This window comes from Lemur catta, chromosome 11 (genome assembly GCF_020740605.2).
Source record: "Lemur catta isolate mLemCat1 chromosome 11, mLemCat1.pri, whole genome shotgun sequence".
NCBI classification, from domain to species: domain Eukaryota; kingdom Metazoa; phylum Chordata; class Mammalia; order Primates; family Lemuridae; genus Lemur; species Lemur catta.
Window position 1 is genome coordinate 32,371,479 of NC_059138.1, and position 21,658 is coordinate 32,393,136.

Consider the following 21,658-nt stretch of genomic DNA (forward strand, 5'->3'; position numbering starts at 1 on the left):
TTTTGCTAAAGTCCAAGTTACGAATGTTTTCTTTTATGGATTGTATTCTGCATCACATCTAAAAAAATTTGCCTGACCCAGGGTCATAAAGATTTTCTCCCATGTTTTCTTCTAGCAGTGTTATTCTTTTAAGTTTTATATTTAGGTCTGTGTTCCATTTTGAGTTAATTTGTATATATGGCATGAGGCATGAATTAAATTTTTTTTTTTTTTTTGCATGTGGATGTCCAATTGTTCCAAGATTATTTGTTGAAAAGACTATTCTTTCTCCACTGAATTGCCTTTGCACCTTTGTGGAAAAATCAGTTGTTTATACAAGTGTGGATACATTTCTGAACTTTCTCTCCTGTTCCATTGATCTATTTGTTTATCTTTATGCCAGTATCACACTGTCTTGATTACTGTGGCTATATTCTAAATCTTGAAATTTCCAACCTTGTTCTGTTTTTTCAAAATTGTTTTGGATCTTCTAGTTTCCTTGTATTCCCATATGAATTTTAGAACCAGCTTGTCAATTTCTATAAAAAATCTTGCTAGGATTTTGACCAAGACTTTCTTGAATCTTAGGTCAATTTGGAGAAAACTGATGACAATATTGAGTCTTCTGTCCCATGACTCAATATATTTTTATTAAATGAAAGAATTACCGGAATTTTGGTTTTGGAATAAAGCGTTTTCAGAAGCTCTAAGTATATTGGAAATATTATGTTTATTAAAATATTGTGCCAGTAAATTTTGATCTGGCTTTTCAAAAAACATTTATTTTAATTATATTACAAAACATTTTGGGAGAGGTGACAGTCAACTTTAGGATATGTATGATTACTTCATACTTCAACATATTAATATAAAACTGTGTAATTTCAGAGCTAATATGACATTTTTGGAGCATGTTTTATCTTTAGAAAAAGGAAAAATGGTGAGCCAATGACAAACTATTAAAATCTAAAGGGAGACTGATGTACATTTGTTAATAATAAGAGAAATTGTAAATTTAGCTTCCTACATCCAGGAGAATTTTACTTTTTCAGGCCCCTTAGAAACAAATAACACCTATCCCTTTCATTCACTTTTGGAATTTTTTTTAACTTTTCAAGGCACTTCTGGTCCATGATTTCTTCTTACTCATACAACAACTTTGTGAGGTAGGAATGGTAACTCATCAGCATCTGACAATTGAGGAAACCAAGGAACCCAGCAGCTAATAGATCACCTCAAGTCACAGTGAAAGCTAGTGAAAACTGCTCCAGGTCACCTAATTCTCTTCCAAAATGTCTGGCCACTAGACAATTCTGTGCAGAAAATAGAACTCACTCTAGCTAGCTCAAATAGAAAAGGCATTTATTAATGAATGTTATGTGGCCCCAAATCTCCAGAAGGACCAGAGAGGCAGACTTAGAGACTACCTACCCCAGATCACCACCTACGTCAGACCCAGCAACTGCTCTGGGGAAGATATATGGCCCCTGTCATTCAGCTTACAGAGCAAATGTTGGACATTGGAAGATAGAACCTCAGTCACTGTAATCCTAAAAGATCTACACCTCCACGCTCTCTCTTAACAGACCAAAGGTTTCCCTAGAGCTTCTGCTTCATCATTTTGCTCTCTTCCAAATAAACACTTCACTCAGAGACTATGACTAGTGGAGCCTAGGTCACTTATCTGAGACTGCATTCAGGACGTAGAAAATCCCCCAAACATAAAAATGATGTCCAAAAGGCACTGAGTAGCCTCAACTTGGCAAGGTACATCTCAAAAAGCTTTCTTAAAATCAGTGTGAGTCACAGAATTACTGTGGTTTGGAGACTGAATGGAATCTTTCAAGTTGCCAGTATTTTCTAAATTTTAGTTCATGGTTCATCAGAAGGCCATAAATCAATGTAGCATGCTCTACAGTTTTAAAAACTAAAATAGAGTTGAAAATACCACCATGCATTGCATTTAATGAAGGTAAGTAGTTTGGTGAAACTTTTGACCTCATCATATATGTGTGTATAGATTTATATATGTATATGTATAATATATGTCTAAGTGTCCTGAGACCCAATGTAAAATGAATTTCTTACTTGACACACAGTGAAAAAAAAATTTCAAAACAACAGTCAAATCCAACTTCTTCATTTTACAATTGACAGAGGAAAAAAATAAGGCTCAGAGAAATCAAATACCTTGCTATGGTTGTTAATGCAAAGCTGGAATCCAGAAACTCACAAAAAAAATCTGAGTCCTACACTTCATTATAAGGACATAATCTATTACCTAGAAGAATACTTCATTTTTTTATGTAAATCAATTCCTACATCAGCTCTACATAATTCCTACATTATAATTATTAAATGTTTCGTTAAATAGTATATCATGAAAACAGCAGAAATTCTGTAGTCATATTGGAAGTTAGGCATTAATTGATGGTTGTCACTTGCTGTAGTTAATACTAGTTTTAACACTATTCTGTATATCAGCTCTGGAAAGACTGCTAATCATATGTTATTTTAAAATATTTTTCATGTTGGCAAATGTATTAAGAATTGCAAAGGAGACATTGGAATAGTGGTTAAAAACATAAGTCTTCAAACAAAATAATCTTATTTATTTCATTTCATTTTTTTTTTTTTTTTTTTAGAGACAGGGTATCACCCTGCTGCCCAGGCTGGAACACAGAGGCGTGATCATGGCTCATTGTAACCTCAAACTCCTGGGTTTAAGAGATCCTTTCCCCCTCAGCCTCCCAAATAGCTGGGGCTATAGGTGTGTACCACCATGCCCCGCTTATTCATTCATTCATTCATTCATGACAGAGTCAGAGTTTCACTATTATCCAGCCTGGTCTCAAACTCCTGGCCTCAACTGATCCTTCTGCCTCGGCCTCCCAAAATGCTGAGATTATAGGCATGAACCACCACACCCAGCCAATAATCCTATTTTTAATAAATAGAAGGGTTTTAAAGTTGTAATCTGCCATAATGGATAAAAATATATAACTAAAAATTTCTTTTCTTGTTAGTTCTCCACTGTTTGTTTCTAACAAAACATTAAATGCGTTTTCCAAAGAAAACTTGTATGATTTGAAATAAAATATGAAAAATAAAAGGCTTTTTAACAGTTTCTATATAATATTTCCAATTAATGATATATTTACATTTTAAAATTTTGAATTAATAGAACAAAGTAATTGAATTTGATGGGTATTTTTATATTTGTGGGTAAGAATTATACAAATGGGTATATTCAGAATAATATAGATTTTACTTTCCCAGAACTCATTTTAATTGAATTTCTAAAAAATGCTATTTCTAAATATTTGTCCAGCTTGGAATATAGCTCTATCTTCCATAATAAGGAGGTTGATCAAGTCTTTTTACACTATTGATGTATACCATTGTTTTATACATAAATTTAATATTTTTATGTTTTATAAACATAAGTTAAAAATTAATACTTCAATTAAACAACATTAAAACCTAATTGTTTTTAGGATATTGATGACAAGGCCAAAGTAAAATAATGTCAAAAATCAATGAAGAATGAAAATAAATAAGTAATGCTTTAGGAAATTCAAAGAACCTCAATCTCTATTATACAGTCTTTTTTCTTCCACAGAAATATTCAATAAAGACAGACTGAAATGGACAACACTTTTGTAATGTGCACCTAGAACCTATTGGTTAACTCAGTGCTACAGCCCAGATTTTGATATGGATTTTAAAAGGTTACTTTTTACCACCAATTAAAATATTTTAAACTCCCACTGAGAATAGAACATATTTTATTATTACAATATGTTGACGCTTTACATTGTCTGTGAGAATTTGTTTTCCTCTTAAAGAGTATAACTGTAAGCAAAGACAAGAAGATACTTTTCTCAACAAAAGCCCTTTTCCCAAACTGAATGGTTCTTTGACACAGGAAGCATGGTATGACACACCAAATGTGAACGGGGGAGGCTGCAAAAGCTGGTCAGGTAAGGCAAAGAATGAGGATGAGAAATTTACTTGTCAGGAGTTTAGAGCAGTCAGTAGAAATTGCCTCTTCTTCCCAGACTGGTTTGTCCTGCTCAGTGAATAGTGTTTTATTCCAACATCCACTTTCCCTAATAGGCATTTAAAATAATAATGAGAGAATGTTAAAAAACAATATATTTAAAGTAAATAAAAACCTGTAACATGAGGGGCAAGGTGCTGATGTTTTCCTGGGCATAGGATATGCTCTTGAATCTGGTATCAAACGTACTGCCTTCAGTGAATCCATTTTACCAGCACTTAGGACAGTTATCTACCTTAAATGGAAAATTTCATTACCATTCCTCTGCAACCTTGAAAGACAGAACACTTTTTCCAATATTACTAATCACAATGGAGGAAAGTTGTTAGAAACTTCCTTTTATGCTGTGGTCTATAGCCAGTTGGAAAAATCCTCTTAGGAAAACTTAGTATTGGTGTTTCTCAGGACATGTTGACCTATGTCCCATTTGAATTTATATAAATTTAGAATAAAACCTGGCTGTCTAATTTCTATTCCTTGAGTTGCTTCTCAAGAAAGTGAAAAGGCAAAAAAATAAATAAATAAAAAATGTAGGCCTCTTCGATTTGCTTGAAAGATGACAACTAGTCTTAACTGAGTTCCTTTTATTTATCATATTAATATTTTAAAGTAAATATTATACCAACCAGAATAGTTAAGAAACAGCAGTACATTCACACATACTTCTTAAAAACTGAAATCTTTTAAACAACCTCATTAATGATTTTGTAAATTGTAATACCTATATTTGATAAGGGTACAGTGAAATAAACATAGACTCTTTGATTCAGGAATTTAACTTTTAGGAATTTAGCCTGATGAAATGTATAATTAAATGGACAAACACATGTGTATAAATGTGTTTGTCACAGCATTATTTGTAATACAGAAAAGCTGGAGACAATGTAAATATAAAATAAGTAAGGATTGGCTAATGAAATGGTAGGCTATTCATACAATAGTTACCACAGAGTCATCAAGAAACATGCCGTTTGAAATTAGTATATACAAACAAAGAAAAAATGTTAACAGTTGTTATCTTTCAGTGGTGGGTTTCCAGGTGATTTATTTTCTTTACTCCTTTCTGTATTTTCCAAATTTCCTTCAGTGAATATCTTTACCTCAAAAGAGGACTTAATTCATTTGCTAATAATGTGGAGGAAAGTCCTTTTAAAATGCCCATCAACACACGAATGGATTAATAAAATGGGGTATATGTATGATATGGAGTATTTTGCAGCCATAAAAAATGGTGAACTAATACCCTTTGTAACAACCTGGATGGAACTAGAGACCATTCTTCTGAGCAAAGTATTGCAAGAATGGAAAAACAAACACTACATGTACTCACTATTAAACTGGAACTAATCCATCAAGACCCATGTGTACATATGGTAGTAAAACTCAACAGAAACCAAGTAGGTGGGAGCGGGGAGGAGGGGATCGGTAAATTTACACCTAACGGGTACAATGCACGCTACTTTGGTGATGGACACACTTGTAACTTTGACTCAAACTGTACAAAAGCAAATCATGTAATCAAAATGTTTGTACCCCCGTAACATTCTGAAATTAAAAGAAAAATAGCTATAGTTCAGCAAAAATGAAATTCGATGCTCTTTTTACTAACATTGTATCTTCCAATTACTTGCATCTTTATTTGCCTTCCATATAATATTAAAATATGGAAAGAGCCCAAAGAGGTATTTCAAGTTCCCCTTTCTTCCCAAATGAAATTCCCCCCAAATAAGACCACCATATCCTCAATTTATGCACTTCTGTGTAATTTCTCTTCCTAATTATAATTAGTTCTTTTGAAGTTTATATGTCCCTATCACTGTGTTTGTCTTTTCAATGTGCTGATAGGGACACATTTTCTGCCTTCAAATTCCACCAATCTTCTCCCTTCACCTCCTCCCTCCTTCTCTTCCTGTGTTGTAAAGTGTGTATAATTCTTTGCTCTTCAAGGACTTCATTATTCAGAAGGTAGCATATAAAGCAGTTACATAATGCAAGTTTTATTCCTATTTGTAAAATAATTGATCAAAAAAGTTCTCATTGTAACGATTTCCGTACAATGTCATGTAACCAACTGCAATGTGGAGGTAGGCCACAATCCAACATAACTAAGGGCTCTCAGGCTGTTGGACCTGACACTCCAGCAGCCTCAGTACCACTCCAGGAGCTAATGCAGAGCCTACATCTCTCTGGAGAGTAGTGTTCCAGCAAAAGGAGTGGAGGAGGGCAAACAGGTTACCAAATCCATTTAAGCACACTCTGCATGAACTAACCCACCAAATTAAAGGGCGTGAGGTCACCTGAACAGGCTTTAGCTTTTAAAGCCCTCAGAGTTCTGACGCGCATTACATCAGGGCAGGCCACCTATAACACCGTGGTAACTACAAAAATTCTTGAGGGCATCTGTTGTGGGTTTTCCATCTTTCCATCTCTGTCCTTCTGAACCTCCTATTGCCTTTCTTGGTCCTCTCCTTTCCCCATTTTCTATGTTCTTTGTCCAGCAGCAGCAGCAGCACTAGAGGCATTAAACCTTGTTGGCCAAGAATTAAATCACCATTTGGTAGCCAGACCACTCTTTGCACCACAATGAAAGCACGTATGCTTGGGTTCCTCGAAGTGTAAAATTCCTGTGCTGTCAAGTCTATCTCAAGGCGCAAGTAGCTAAAGGGAACCTACATGTGACAAGATGCAGCGGACGCTCAGGGAGAAGGCCCTGGCTGCATCGCAGGAGACTGTAAAGGGTAGGGCGTAGAATCGCTACAAGACTTGAGAAAGGTGGGTGGTAAATAAAGCCCAAACTAAGCAAACTCACACGCGCAAGCGCGTCGCTCACAGCGGCTCTCCGAGGCTGCACCACAGCGCATGCGCATAGAATAGGGGCGGGCGGGGGAGAGGAGAGGAGCACTCGGGCCTGGAGCTCCCAACGCTTCAGCCCCCTCGGCCCGCAAGCCCCGCCTCCTCCAGCTGCTCTCCTTCCCAAACAACCTGGTGCGCCGCCGGTGCTCTCCGTCCATTGGCTCTTGGCCTTTTCCGTTTCCGCCCAGCCCTCCAAAGTTCACCAATCAGCTTGTGCGTTTGGGTGAGGGGCCACCTCCGGGCTGTCTCTCCCGCTCCTCTGCCTCCTCCGGCTGCTGCCTCCGCTGCTGCCTCCTCCTTCCCCACCTCCTCCGTCAGGGGAGCGTCTGCGGGGGCCTGAGGGGCGGCGGCGGCGGCGGCGGCGGCTGCGATATGGAGCCGGGGGCCGGCGGCCGAAGCGCCGCTCGTGGTCAGGGGGCTGGGCATCCGAGCACTCCGCCGCCCCGGGAGCAGGAACGGAAGCTGGAGCAGGAGAAGCTCTCCGGAGTGGTGAAGAGCGTCCACCGGCGGCTCCGCAAGAAGTACCGAGAAGGTAAACAGCGAGCTCAGCAGGGGTAGGGGAGGCCTCGTCGCCCCCAACCCCTTGTCACCTTTTCCCTCCCCCAAAGAGGCCACCATTAAAACCTAAAGGATCTGCACGTCACCCCCAGCAATTGCCGCTCTCCCAGGCCCGGTCCCAGTCCCCGGTCAGCGTCAGGAGCGCTCCTTCCGCCCCCTTTTCTTCGAGGGCCCTTCAGGAGAGTTCCGGGCCTGTGGGGGAACTGAGTCCCCACCCCCTCCAAGCCCCTGTCCCCTGCCGGGGTGCTGAGATTGTTGTCACCACACAAACACAGACTCGCTTACAGAGGGGGGAGGGGTCACTCGTTAGGAGAGACGCGAAGGTAAAACGCGGAGACAGGTAAAATCCATTTGTAGAAGACGGAAGAAGCCCGAGTTGCCCCTCTCTCCCTTGCGCCTGACCAGCCTGTTGTTCCATTTGCTTCCGCGTCAGCCCCCCCTCCTAGTACTTCATTCCTACGGCCAGGCCGAAGCTTCCTCGCATTGGCTTCCAGGGCTGCGAAGTCAGCAGGCCTTTTAGCTGACTGGACTTCACCTTGTCAGAAGGGGGATGGACTACACCCAGGGCCTCCACCCCCCATTCTTCAAATACTTGATCTTAGTGTACATTTAGGCGGATGAGGAAGAGATCTGGGGCACAATTTTCAAAATACTGTTTAGTTTTGAAGCCTCCTAGAGCCACAGATGCTGATGAAGCCGGCCATCGGTGGGAACCCTGCCCGTGGAAAACCATAAGCAAGGGAAGAAGCCTTAGTAGCTTTTGCTTGTGCCTGAGGAGTGTTACAGTTGTAGGCTACAGTTACCCTTGGTATTTTTAAATATAAGCTTTTGTACAGAGCTGTTTTATAAGATTTCAACAGTGAAAATTCTCAAGTGTTTTCATATGGTCAGGAGAGAGTTCTCCTAAGTATCAAAATGGGGGATAACTTTCAGCTGGCTTTCCTTTTAGCTTAATTGCAGACTGAAAAGTAAGCAGCCTTTTAATGTTAGTCTTATACTTAGTTAATAATTTAGGATTAGAAGCAAAATTATGACAGTGAAGTAACAGACACATGTAAGATCATGTTACTTTTGATTTATACCCCATTTCAATTACTCTAGAAAGTTAAAACTAAATGTCCTTTGTTTTGAATGTAGTTGATGTGTTTCATTTTTCAAACTTGAAAGGTTTCTTTCCTTGGCAACTCAGGCTTAGCTTTTAATAGAGGCTACTTAAATAGTCATTCCCAAAGGTGACTTGTAGTTATTGTTTAATAGGTAGCAATAGAGAGAGACTTATCAGACATAGTTAAAATGCTGAAATTTGTTTTTTAAAAGAATACTTTAAACCCCAACCCACAATTTAGTCAATAAAATGAGTAGTTACCATAGCAACAGTTGCATCATTCCTGATATTCAAAGAATGCACTTACATAATGGCATTCACTGTAGATTTTATGTTTGGAGAAATTAGGACATACTTTACTGCAATTTATTGTGCTATTTGGTACAAATTGAACTAAATGCATCTTTTTAAAGAAAAAAATGACTAGCAAATAATTCAGTTTCTATTTTTACCTTTTAATAATTTCGTTCTTCATTCTTTATTCATAAATGAATAGGTTCCACTTAAACTAGCACACCACTAATGTGTCATCGTCTCTTGAAGTGCTGTTTATCCTTGCTTAGTTCCCACATGTTTAAACATGTCTTTAAGCCCAAATATTAACCAGAAACACTTGTTTCTATCGAGAATTGGTAGTTAGAAGTTGCTAGGGATAGATACATGCAGTTCATAAGTGAATGATCTAGTATGCTTCTGGTTAAGTCCTGGCAGTCTGCAACATTTGAATGAGACTGTTCTTTAGGCATTTTAATACCCTAAATTCCACCAATGATCTAGACTTCTCTAGGCTTTGCTCCAGTGATATACAAAGCCCTGTCAGTGAAGTAGGAAAATAAATGATCCTAATGAGCATGCTCTTTCTACCTTTATTTGTGTTATATAGGCCAAATATTAGTTGTAAAAAATCCATCTGTGAATAAATCTGTGCACATAGTAATCTCAAAGGAATAATTTTTAGTATTTTATTTTGGGGACTTAGTATTGTAATACTGATAGTTTCCAGTCTGTAAACATTTTATAAGTTCATTTTCAAATCAGCTGTTATAATAGAAATGGTGCTTAGGTGCTAGACCAGCCTGCAAAGCCCCATTTAATCAGTAACATACCTAAACAATAGTACTAATAACTGTGGAAACTATGCTCCTTGTATAACAGTTTTCCTACCAGAAAATTCAGTGAAAATTCCAACTTAGAATCTTGGAATATTAGACTAGAGGGAATCATTTAGCAAAGATTCCCAAACATGGCTGATGGGCAGACTCATCTGGGTGCCTTTTAGAAAATTCTTGCATTCCACCTCAGATCTACAGTTTTAGATCCCTATCATTAGGACCTGGAAATTTGTCAGCCAGATTTTGGAGTGGTGATCTAATAGCTCCTTCATTTTATAGGTGAGTGGGTCCCCCCAAAATTAAAGTAACTTGCTTGAAGTTTGAGCAGTTCATTATTAACACTATACATATTTGATGAGAATAATAGATTCCCCCCCATTCCAAACCTAATATTGGTGACTCCAAATGTTAGAATAGGAGGGAAAATGAGAAGCAGGAAGTGGCCCTAGGACTTGCTTTAGGGAAAAGGATATAAATTGATGGGAATGGGTTATCCATTGGATGGGAGTGATTAGCTGAGTTGGTGCTATGTGAGGTGTGGTTTTGGGGGAAGACATGGCAGGGAAGGAAATAAAACAATGGTGATATAGCACCTCTTGTATTCTCCTGTATAGAGCTGGAACCCATTCAACTAAGTGAAGTATCACAAGAATGGAAAAACAAGCACCACATGTACTCACCATCAAATTGGTTTTAACTGATCAACACTTAAGTGCACATACAGTAATAACATTCATCCAGTGTCAAGCAGATAGGATGGGGGGGAAAGGGGATGGGTATATTCACACCTAATGGGTTCGGTGTGCACCATCTGGGGGATGGATACGCTTGAAGCTCTGGCTTGGGTGGGGCAAAGGCAGTGTATGTAACCTAAACATTTGTGCCCCATAATATGCTGAAATTAAAAAAAAAAAAAAAAAAAGGCAAAACAGTCATTGACAGTAAGGACCAGGCTGAGAACCAAATAATGAGTGCAGGGTTGGAGAATAGAGTTTTCCCTTCTCTTATCTTTGGTAGTGGAATTGGAAACAAGGATAATAATGAAAATAAGATTTTTCTGTAGTGATAGGGAAAAATTTGTCTTCACTGTTCCCCAATCCATTTGTCCAACTGATGCTTGTTGATGGTGATGAGCAGGCTTAGATGTAGGGGGTGGTGGTTAGGGTTGCAAAGAATTGCAGGTAAGTTTAATGCACTCTTTTTGTTAACTACTACTTTTTGCCTCTCTATTATACTGACTGTCCTGTGTTACCACTTAAGAGATTCTGTGCCAATTTGCATAAGAGTAAAGTGAGAATTGGAGATAAAGGTCAGTGTTCCAGACAGTACTGGTATCTGAAGTAGTTACTCAAAGGAAATGGTAGGGGGAGGTGCCTAGTATTGATGATGAGAAGAGGTATTTCTGGCATCAGCCATTTATAGTTAAGAGACTTTTAAATTGAGGTTATATAAATGGAAATATACTAGCACATATAGGTGTTTTCTGTTTTTGCTATACAGAATTTTAAAAATTTGACCTCCACATAAACCAAAAATATTTTAAATATATCATAAGACTTGTAGACAGCTTTTTAATAAGAAACAGCTAGTTTTGCTTTTCAAACAAGGACTTCATTGTTTAATCAGATGTGCCTGATAAATACATATCAAATTGAGAATTGAAGTAGAGCCATGTGTATTTTCAGTTCTCTTTGTGTGATTTTTTCCATAATTCTATTCACATGAACCCATTCCTATAATGATTGCTTTTATGCCTGGCATTTCTTTTTCTAAACTTATTCATGTAAAATTCCAAGAAAATGTAAAAGGCTGCAGCTGTCAGGAGTAAAAGTACAATCTTCTTTCCATTTAGTATTGATTTTTTAACCTATCTTATTAATATTTTTACTTTAGGAAATTCATCAATTTGTTCAATCCCTGAATTTACTTATTGTACATGCCAAAACAGATTAGAACAGTTTATCACATAAACCCATGGAATTTATAAACCAATCACAGAGAAGTAAAAATACATACTAAACTGTTAACTGTATTCTCAAGCTCATAGAATTATGGGTGATCTTTATTATAATTTTCTACATTAAAAAATCAATATTAGTAGCAGTGATAATATTTATTTTTTTAGCCAGTCAAATTTAGCAGTGGGGGGTTGAATACCAATTTTAGTGACACTAATAAGTTCTGATAACCCAGTACCATCGGACCAGCTGATAATATATTAAAAGTAGTTAAAATAAACAAGACAGATTACTGATACTGAAAGTGAAGAGAACACAGGATAGGTTGGTTCTTTAGACTATGTCCGGAAAAAAAATGGTGTTACAAAGCTTAACAGTTGTGAGTAGCCATTAGCATCCAGTTTGGAAATACATGTTTGGGTAGGGGTGGACAAGCAGGTTGATTGTAGGGATGGTGATAATGCTTCAGTTTGGAATATATCCTATGGAAGATTAGGATTGGAAGCCCTCTATGTGGAGGTTGAAGCTTTGAGGGCAGGTGAACTGCCAGTGGAGTTATGGTAATATATAACAGATGACAGATCCTTGGAAGACACCAGTAGGTAGGGGTTCAAGGAGAAAGTGGAGCCATTATACAGAGCATAAGGAATACTCCCAGGGCCTGAGCTTCTGTGGGGGGTGCTAACACAGTAGTGGAACTGCACCTGCTGCCATTTGTGCTTCATTTACAGTAGAGTGAAGGTGTTCATAGAGACAACTTAAAATCCTCAACAAAAGATAAAAAGTTATATTTATTGTAATATTTAAGAAAGTATTGATTTGCTTTGATTTTGAAGTATTCCCAGTCTCTGTTGGCTTAGGTGCAGTGTTTTTGTTTTACTGTGTACATCCTGTTTGCAGTTTTAAAGCATCCAAGGCAGTGGTTCTTAAACTTTAGTGTGCTCCATAATCTTCTGATGAACTTTTAAAAATGCTGATTCTTAGGCCGCTAGCAAGCAGTTCAGTGGTTCTGAGATGGAGGCCCAGGAATCTGCATATTTAATCATTTTATATGTGATTCTAATGCAGGTGATTTTTGGACCACTTTTTGAAAAAACACTGAGCTCAAGTCTTTCTGTTGCAGAGAAAAGCTGGGTACTTTGATGCTAAAGAATGTACTTGTCTTGGGAGTTCTGATTGTTTTTCATACTCGTTCTTTACTCATATGTACCTATGAAATGCTGTATTTAATGCTGTATTTCTATAAAAATAAAGTACAGTATACAGAAGTGAAGCATCAGTTGAGATAACTGAATAAGTTAATGGTTTTTCAATAGTAAGTATTCTTTCTACACCAGTGTGTAAAGTTACTTGTTTTAAGGCACAACATGATTATAAGAAGTTTTCTTTAAATTTCTCCATTGATATTTTTGATCCATATTATTTTTTATGTTAGATTTATATTTATTTTGTTGCCATTTCTATAAAGGAAATAGTGTATCTAGATTACTTTCTAAATAATTCAAATTTGTCATATAGTCCCTGCTATAATCACTTCTTGCAGTAATTTTGTTAATTTTGAAAAATCCAGTGCTTGGAAACACCTGTCATAGATCTAAAGATTATTTATTATATACAATTAAAATAAATAAGGGTCATACAGCTCTATGTATAAGAGCTATCTACATTGCTTAAGTTTTAGTAATTGACAGTTGAGAATTTCCTATTTTATGATCAAATAGTACTTTTGGCGTTCCTGTTTTTATTAGTCCTTGCTAATTACCAAAGCAGCAGGATTCCTATCTTCTTTGAGTAACATAAATAACAGTAGTGGTGTTAGCTGTAGCTATTCTGTCTTTATGTCTTCAAGGAGCATTAAGGATTGGATGGCTCCTGGACACCATTCCACATTCACCCCCACCAATTCAAGTAAAATTTTCTAAATTGTTCATCTTTACTTTAGAAGTAGTGATATACAGGAAGTTCACTAGCATAATGATTTTGATAATTTAAAATTTAGATTATCAAGTATTATGGCTTAGAGTCAGAGATCTTCAGGCCTCCTTTGAAATGACCATTTAGGCCAGTTTATAAGAATGTAAACTCCTGAAACAAATTTCCGGGTTTTATTCATCGTCACAATCTCCTCCCCACAAACACAGTTGTATACAAAACCTAGCACAGAATCCTGCATAAGTGCTACTTTTACCTTATGTTACCATACCACAAGTGTGCTGACCTTTATAGTATTTATTGCTTACTAGTTCACTTGCAGTCTTTCCTACTAAACTTAGTTCCTTAGGTAAAACTCTGCCTTTTATCTCTGTATCCTTTGTACCTACCACCATGCCTTGTAGATTTAAGACACACACAAAAAAGAAGATAATATAAATAATTTCAGATAGTTGAGTTTAACCTTTTTATATTCAATTTTAACTTTTAGATACAAATCTTTTCTAATAAATTTATGCTGTCTTCTTAAATTGAGTATATTAGATTAATTTTACCCTTTTAAAAATGATCCAAGTTATTGTGAACATCATTCTGTTTTTCTATAAGTAAAACTGTAAATAGTGGAGAATATAAATACTGTACAGTACCGTGTCCTTAACTAACATTCGATAAATGTTTATTGAATCAACTTGCCTTCTTTTACTGTATACAGTGCATTCTGTTTCTCCTCCTCTTATCTGTTACTCTCTGCCTTACCGATGCATAGGTTCCTACATATTAGCTCAAGATTTTTTTTTTAAGTTTTGTCTACAGAAAAGTAAGAACTAATAAGAGAATTAAATGAACTAAAAATGAGAACTAATATTTTAAAGGATGTAATGTGTGTCTCTGTGTGTGTTGGTATTAAAAGATGGTAATAGTTTTATGTATTTGTGTATATTTACTTATATACTCTAACTTCAAAGATAAAAATTTTGCCACCCCAATATCAGTCTCTTAAATTTGGGAGGTGAGATTTGTGCTGGTTGCAAAAATCTAGCATCTGAGAACCACTGTTCTAAACTATACAGATTTATTGTGCCTTAAGGGCAGATATAATAATGCCCATTCCTGAGGTTATTTTATAATACATGGCTAATCCCCATACCTTTAAAGGGGCATCTGAGTGTTCCCTATTCCCATTTATATAGAAATTTCTGTACTTACGAAGTTATAAATTATGAACTTATGAAGTTCCAGAAGACTTTTCGTAAGTCCTTTTGTTTGAAAATTCAAAGTGACACTAATCAAGTGATCTACTTACTATACGTACATCTATAAAGTTAACTTTCACAACAGAATAACGGATGTTGACATTGGTTCTGACTTCTCTCAATTCTTTCCGTCTTTATTACAGGATGTATTCAAAGACTTTTGCATTTTGGATTAAGTATTTTTTGTCATAAACATGTTTGTAATAAGAGGCTGTTCCAACAACAGAAGATATACCATGAGCCACATTATTTGTAGATATTAAGTTTAATCCATACATTTTGTTTTTTGGTTAAGTTGGACTCTTCAGGTTGTCCCAAGCCTTACTGCTCTGTATTATTTCACCAGGTATTGGCATTTACAACCTTGCCATAGACCACTGGTTTTGAGCCATAGCTGCACAGTGGATTCCTTTGGGGAGTGTTAAAATAAATGACCATTTGCCACTCAGGCCAATTAAATGAAACTTCCGGGTGATTCCAATATGCAGCCAGATTTGGCAGCCAGAGTTGGGAACCACTGCCAGAAATCTAACAAATAATGCAGTTGCAGAGACTAAATAACTGCATTTGACCAACAAAAGGCTATTTGTTTGTGGTTAGTAGAGTTGATGTACTTTCCTCTAGTGCAAAGTTTTTATCATATCCATAAAAATGCATGAATTAACAACTCATGAAGAGAGGCAAGTTAGTGGTTAAGAGCATGGCTTTGACATTTGACTGCCAGGTTTGTGGTGTAACCTTGGAAAAGTTACTTAACTTCCTTCTCTACAAAGTAAAAGATGTGCCTCAATGGGTATTAGAATTAAATGAGTTAATATTTGTAAAGTACCTAATTCAACATGAGGTACATGGGAAGCACTAATTTTGTTAAATATATAAATTAAAAAATAATAGAGTTGTAGCTGTAGCTATACTGCCTTGATGCATTTAAGGACTATAACGTTGGATGGCTCCTAGAACCCACACTATTTTATAGTCTTCTTTTTCTTCTCCAGTATTAGAATAACTGTTCCTTTGGGGCGGGGGGCATCTTGCTGCTTATGTTTCTAATTTTTTAATATGAAAAGTCCAACCTTTTTAGCACATTAGAATATTGGGGTTTCCTCCCTCATTAGAGAAGTGACTATTCATAACATGTTGGGTGTAAGATCCAGGTTTTCAAATTTTTTGTTTTCAAAAGGTTACCTGTTTTGGTTCTCAGGAACTGCTTCATCACCAAACACCTTGGTTGACTTTTTTTTTTTTTTTTTTTTGAGACAGTGTCGCTTTGTTGCCCTGGCTAGAGTGAGTGCCATGGTGTCAGCCTAGCTCACAGCAACCTCAAATTCCTGGGCTTAAGTGATCCTACTGCCTCAGCCTCCCGAGTAGCTGGGACTACAGGCATGCGCCACCATGCCCAGCTAATTTTTTCTATATATATTTTCAGTTGGCCAGATAATTCCTTTCTATTTTTAGTAGAGACGGGGTCTCGCTGTTGCTCAGGCTGGTCTCGAACTCCTGACCTTGAGCGATCCACCCGCCTCGGCCTCCCAGAGTGCTAGGATTACAGGCATGAGCCACCGCGCCCGGCCCTTGGTTGTCTTTTATCCCACTTGTAGGTGTGCTCAAGAGTGCTAAGTAGAGTAGTCTGTGGTTTAACTATGTGAAACAATCTGATCCTGAAACAATCTGATTTTGTTTTAACATCGTAGAAAGGCAGCTGAACTTGTTTCTACTTAGTCAGGAATTTCTGTACTTACTTCAAGTTAGAGGATATGACTTTTAAATGTTCTTTAAACTTAAATTTGATAATCTGGTCATTTATAGATAATGCATCTAGCCCATGTTTGGCAATATGCCTAACTCAAAATCAAATAAATTGTTCCTAATTTCTAAAAGTTCAAGACTTGTTTGTAGTGCTCAAATCTTTTTTTTTTTTAGAGCCTTTGATGGCCCTCAGATTTAATGAAATATAATCGTTATCTTGTAACACATACTAGGCTCATTTTTAAAAATTAAATTTATTGAGGTATTATCCATTTAAAGTGTATAATTACATGTATTTTGACAGATGTATGTACCTATAATTACCATAATAAGGTACAGAATATTTCTGTCACCCGCATAATTTCCTCATACTCCTTTGCAGTCAGTCTCTCTACTCTCAGTCCCACTGATCTCTTGTCACTATAGATTCGTCTCCGTTTTTAGAGTTTTATATATATAGAACAATATGGTATATTTTCTTTTACATTATACAGCGGAACCAAAATAGTGCTTTGTTAATCTTTGATATCGTAACTCATAGGCTAAACTGTCAAAAATTATGGATAAGATGGCTGAACCAGCTGCTAGATTGTCTCAGAAAGAAGGAAAAGTTTTAGATGAAAAAGAAAAGAAGAAACAATCATAGATTGGATGTAATTCCAAAGGAAAAGTGCCAGAACCTACAAGAGATTTCTATGGGAAGAAGTTGAGCACAACAAGAAAAGGAGCAAGGTATCAGCAGAGGTCAACTCGTGAGAGGCGTGGAGTCCAGTGAAAAGGGTAGATGGAGTGGTTTGTTTCTCCCTCCCTCCCATCTCTGGCAGTCAGCAGGCTCCCGAGCTGCTGGAGAGAGAGCGTTTCTACCCTCACAAGTCCAAAAGCTGCTGCCACTAGTGAACTGGGAGCTTCTTGAGGATAAAACAGCAGACTATCAGGCTGTCCCCTCACCACAGACCTGAGCTGAGACAGCAGGCACCATATAGCTTCTCCACCACTCTGCATCCTTGTCCTCCCTACAGGGATTCAGCCCCTCAGTTTTAGTCTTGCTCATTCCCACAGAAACATTTCCCAACTCTGGCCCAGAGTACAGGAGCCACAGGGTACCAGTGGGTCCTGGGCGATCTGCATGACCTCAGAGCCTGGACATTCTGGGCAGGCTGCCTTCTGGAGAGAGGGATAGAGATGACCAGAATGCTAGCTTTCCTCCATTCAGACTCTTTTTCTCCCATTTCCCTCCTCTGTGATGGCTGCCAAGATAGACAGTTGAACCAGGGCTCTCAGAAGCTGCAGCTTCCCCTCTACTGGGACTTCCAGAGAGGGGGCTCAAACCTTTCCTCTTAAAGACCTGCAGAGGACTAAGGGGTATCTGGACTGTGAGCTCCCTGCTCACCAGCCCTCCCTGGTGCTGCTTGCCCAGTTGCTCCACCAGAGTATGGTATACCCCAGAGCAGAGGGACATCAAACCTGGTTGAGCACCCCATAGGCTACTCGAGACCAGCATGCTTCTCCCTGCCACACACAAGGGTTGACCTTCAGGGACCCAAGGACAGGCCTGCAGGCCAGATAGCATACCCCCAGGACTTGATTGTATTGCTTGGGGGCACAGAGGGGAGATTTGTGAAATAATCCCAGGAGGTGAGGCAGCCTGTGTAGGCAGAACTCAAAAGAGAGCACAGTATGGGTCCAAACCACCGTGCACTCGGGGAGCACCCCTCTCCACATAGGAAAAACATGCTCTCAGCCCAAGTCAGGATCTTGGATGGGGAAGCTCTCAGCCTGCAGCACCATTGCTGGGGAGCTCAGCTAGTTTGAGCTCCTGCCTGCCGGCAAACACCAGAGGGTGGGACAAGAGTGAAACCTGCTCCAGACAGCCAGATTATGGATCTCAGACATCCCATACCTCCACAAGCAGACTTTCTGGCTAGGTGGGGCCATCTTAGCCCCTCCCTGATGGCTTTCCTGAGAAGGCTGGATGCAGACCTTTGACCATTGCTGAAACAGCTACCTTACCAGCTTTTGTGGAGCCTCAGGGCAGGGTCACCCAACCCAGGCCCACCCAGCCTCACTTCTCAACTCTACTCTGCTGTGGTGGACTCACCTGGAAGTTCCAGGGCTCCACCCACCAAAAACAACACTGCAGCTTGTTTCTTCTGGCAAGCGTGACTTACTAACAGGGAAGTCAGTTTGCACAACCCTTTACTGACTCAATCATTCAAGGTATGGTTGATTCTTACCCAGAATTACCATCTACTCTCTCAGAGATTAAACTGGGCATGCCAGTATAATTCTCACTGTTACTAATAAGAAGACCACAGGGCTATGGAAAGAGATAGGATCTCAAAGATCTCCATCCTCCCTGATCAAAGAGAGACAGGGAATTTGTCCAAACATGTAGTTCACGATGGCTACAGCCTACAAGCATCTAGAAACCTTGAAAACCACCATGCTAACGGAATCTATGACCAAGGCATCCTAGACCCCTATCAAAGCACCCACAAGCAAATCCAAAGGTTCTTACCCAACATATGCTACAGACATTCTCTTATGGTTGAGGGGGGAAGAGGAAAAAAAGAAAAGCCCCATCTAAACAAAAGAAAATCCAAAAATAAGAAGTGACTGCTGCCCCAGATGAGAAAGAATCAGCAAAAGAATCCTGGAGTATAAAAAATCAGTGAATTGACATCCCCAAAAGGGGACACCGGTTCTCTAGCAATGGACACCAACCAAAATGAAAACATTGAATGACCGATAAAGAATTCCAAGTACAGATTGTAAGGAGGCTCAGTGAAATCCAGGAGAAAATAGAAAACCAGCTGAAAGGAACCAGAAAAACAACTCAGGAAGTGAATGAAAAATTCACAGAAGAGATCAACGTATTAACAAAAAACCAAATGGAATTTCTGGAAATGAAAAATTCATTAAGAAAATATAAAACACAGTGGGAAGTTTTAAGAATAAACTACCCCAGGGAGAAAAAAGAATCTCAGAGCTTGAAGACAACACTTTAGAATTAACTCAGTCAAAAATGAAGAACAGAGAATTAAGAGGAATAAACAAAGCCTACAAGAAAAATGGGATTATGTAAGGTGGCCAACGCTGCAGCTTGGGAATAATTGAGGAAAACTTCCCTGGTCTTGCTAGAGATTTAGAAATCCAGGTTCAAGAAGCTCAACAAAACACATGGGAGATTCAATTCAAAAAGGCAATCTCCAAGACACGTAGTCATCAGAACTCCTGGGAGCCATGAAGTGAAAACATCAAGTAACCTACAGAGGAAAACCCATCAGGGTAACTGCAGACTTCTCAACTGAGATTTTACAAGCCAGAAGGGATTGGAGCTTCACCTTCAGTCTTCTCAAACAGAACAACTGCCAGCCTAGAATTCTGTATCCTACAAAACTATGTTTCATATATGAAGGAGAAATAAAGACTTTTCCAGGCAAGCAAGCATTGAGGAAATTTGTCCAGACCAGACCTGCTCAGCAGGAAATACTCGGAACTGCCTTATACGTGGATCAGCATAGTAGACACCTACCAGTGTACAGCTACCCAAAAGTTGAAGCCAAGAGCTCTTAAAAAACAATAGCATACATAAGAGGTAAAACAAAGCAATAAGATTTTCCCCAACAAGATGAACAGAACAGCAGCTCACGTATCAATTCTGTCAATCAAGGTCAACAGTCTAAATGCTCCACTCAAGAGACACAGTCTGGCTGAAGGGATGAAAAAAAAACCCAAGTGTCTGCTGTCTCCAGGAAACACATCTAACCCACAAGGACTCGTACAAACTCAAGGTGAAGAGATGGAAAAAAATATTTCATGCGATTGGAAACCTAAATAAAGCAGGCGTAACCATTCTTATATCAGATAAAATTGACTTCAAATCAATAGTAGTAAAGAAAAACAAGGTCATTAAATAATGATAAAGGGAGCAATGCTGCAATGAACATAGGATTCAACAAGAAGATATAACAATCCTTAATATTTATGCACCTAACACAGGAGCTCCCAGATTCATAAGGCAAACTCTACTACATCTAAGTGAAGAGATAAACAGCAGCATCTTAATTGCCAGAGACTTCAGCACGCTACTGACACAACTGGACAGATCATCCAAGGAGAAAATAAACAAGAATCTAGAACAAATTGGTCTAACAGACATTTAGAGAACATTTTACCCCAAAACTACCGAATATACATTCTTCTCACCAGCACATGGAACATTCTCCAAGATTGATCATATCTTAAGCCACAAAACATGTCTCAACAAAATCAAAATAGAAATCATACCATGTATCTTCTCAGACCACAGTGGAGTAACTAGAAATCAACTCCAGGGCAAACACTCAATTCTACACAAAGTCATGGAAAAGAAACAACTTGCTGCTGAATGATAACTGGGTCAATAATGAAATTAAGATGGAAATCAAAAGATTCCTCAAACTGAACAATTAAGGGGACACAAGCTACCAAAATCTGTGGAATTCAGGAAAAGCAGTCCTAAGGTGAAAATGTATAGCCTTAAATGTCTACATCAAAAAGATCACAAATTAACAATCTAATGACACATCTCAAGGAACCAGAAAAGGAAGAGCAAACCAAACCCAAAGCCAGTAGAAGCAAAGAGATACTAGGGTCAGAGCAGAGCTAAATGAGATGGAAAACAACAACAAAAAATATATACAAAGGATCAATGAAACAAAAAGTTGTTTCTTTGAAAAGATAAAATTAATAGGCCTCTTGCTAGATTAAGTAGGAATAGAAGAGAAAGGACCCAAATAAGCTCAAACAGAAATGAAAAAGATATTACAACTGATAACACATTTTAAATAATTTTTTTTCCTTTCATCCATTGACAGCCACTTAGTTTGTTTCCATTTCTTAGCTATTGTGAGTAATACTGCAATGAGCATAGGATTGCAGATATCTCTCTGATATACTGTTCATTTCCTTTAGATATATACCCACAAGTGGGATTGCTGAATGATAATGGTAGTTCTATTAATGATTTAACTTTTTGAGGAACCTCATTCTCGTTTCCGTAATGGCTTTACTAATTTACATACCCAGTAACTGTGTACAAGGGTTCTCTTTTCTTC

General features: G+C 38.2%; 1 protein-coding gene across 1 annotated transcript in view; it reads left to right on the forward strand.

Moving 5' to 3' along the window:
* The first annotated feature begins 7,105 nt into the window (after positions 1–7,105).
* BMT2 (base methyltransferase of 25S rRNA 2 homolog) overlaps positions 7,106–21,658 on the forward strand; it is an 80,289-nt gene continuing 65,736 nt past the window's right edge. The window contains exon 1 of the mRNA XM_045565167.1: positions 7,106–7,427. Coding sequence (XP_045421123.1) covers positions 7,268–7,427 — 160 coding nt within the window. The 5' untranslated portion in view covers positions 7,106–7,267. The remainder of the gene's footprint in view (positions 7,428–21,658) is intronic.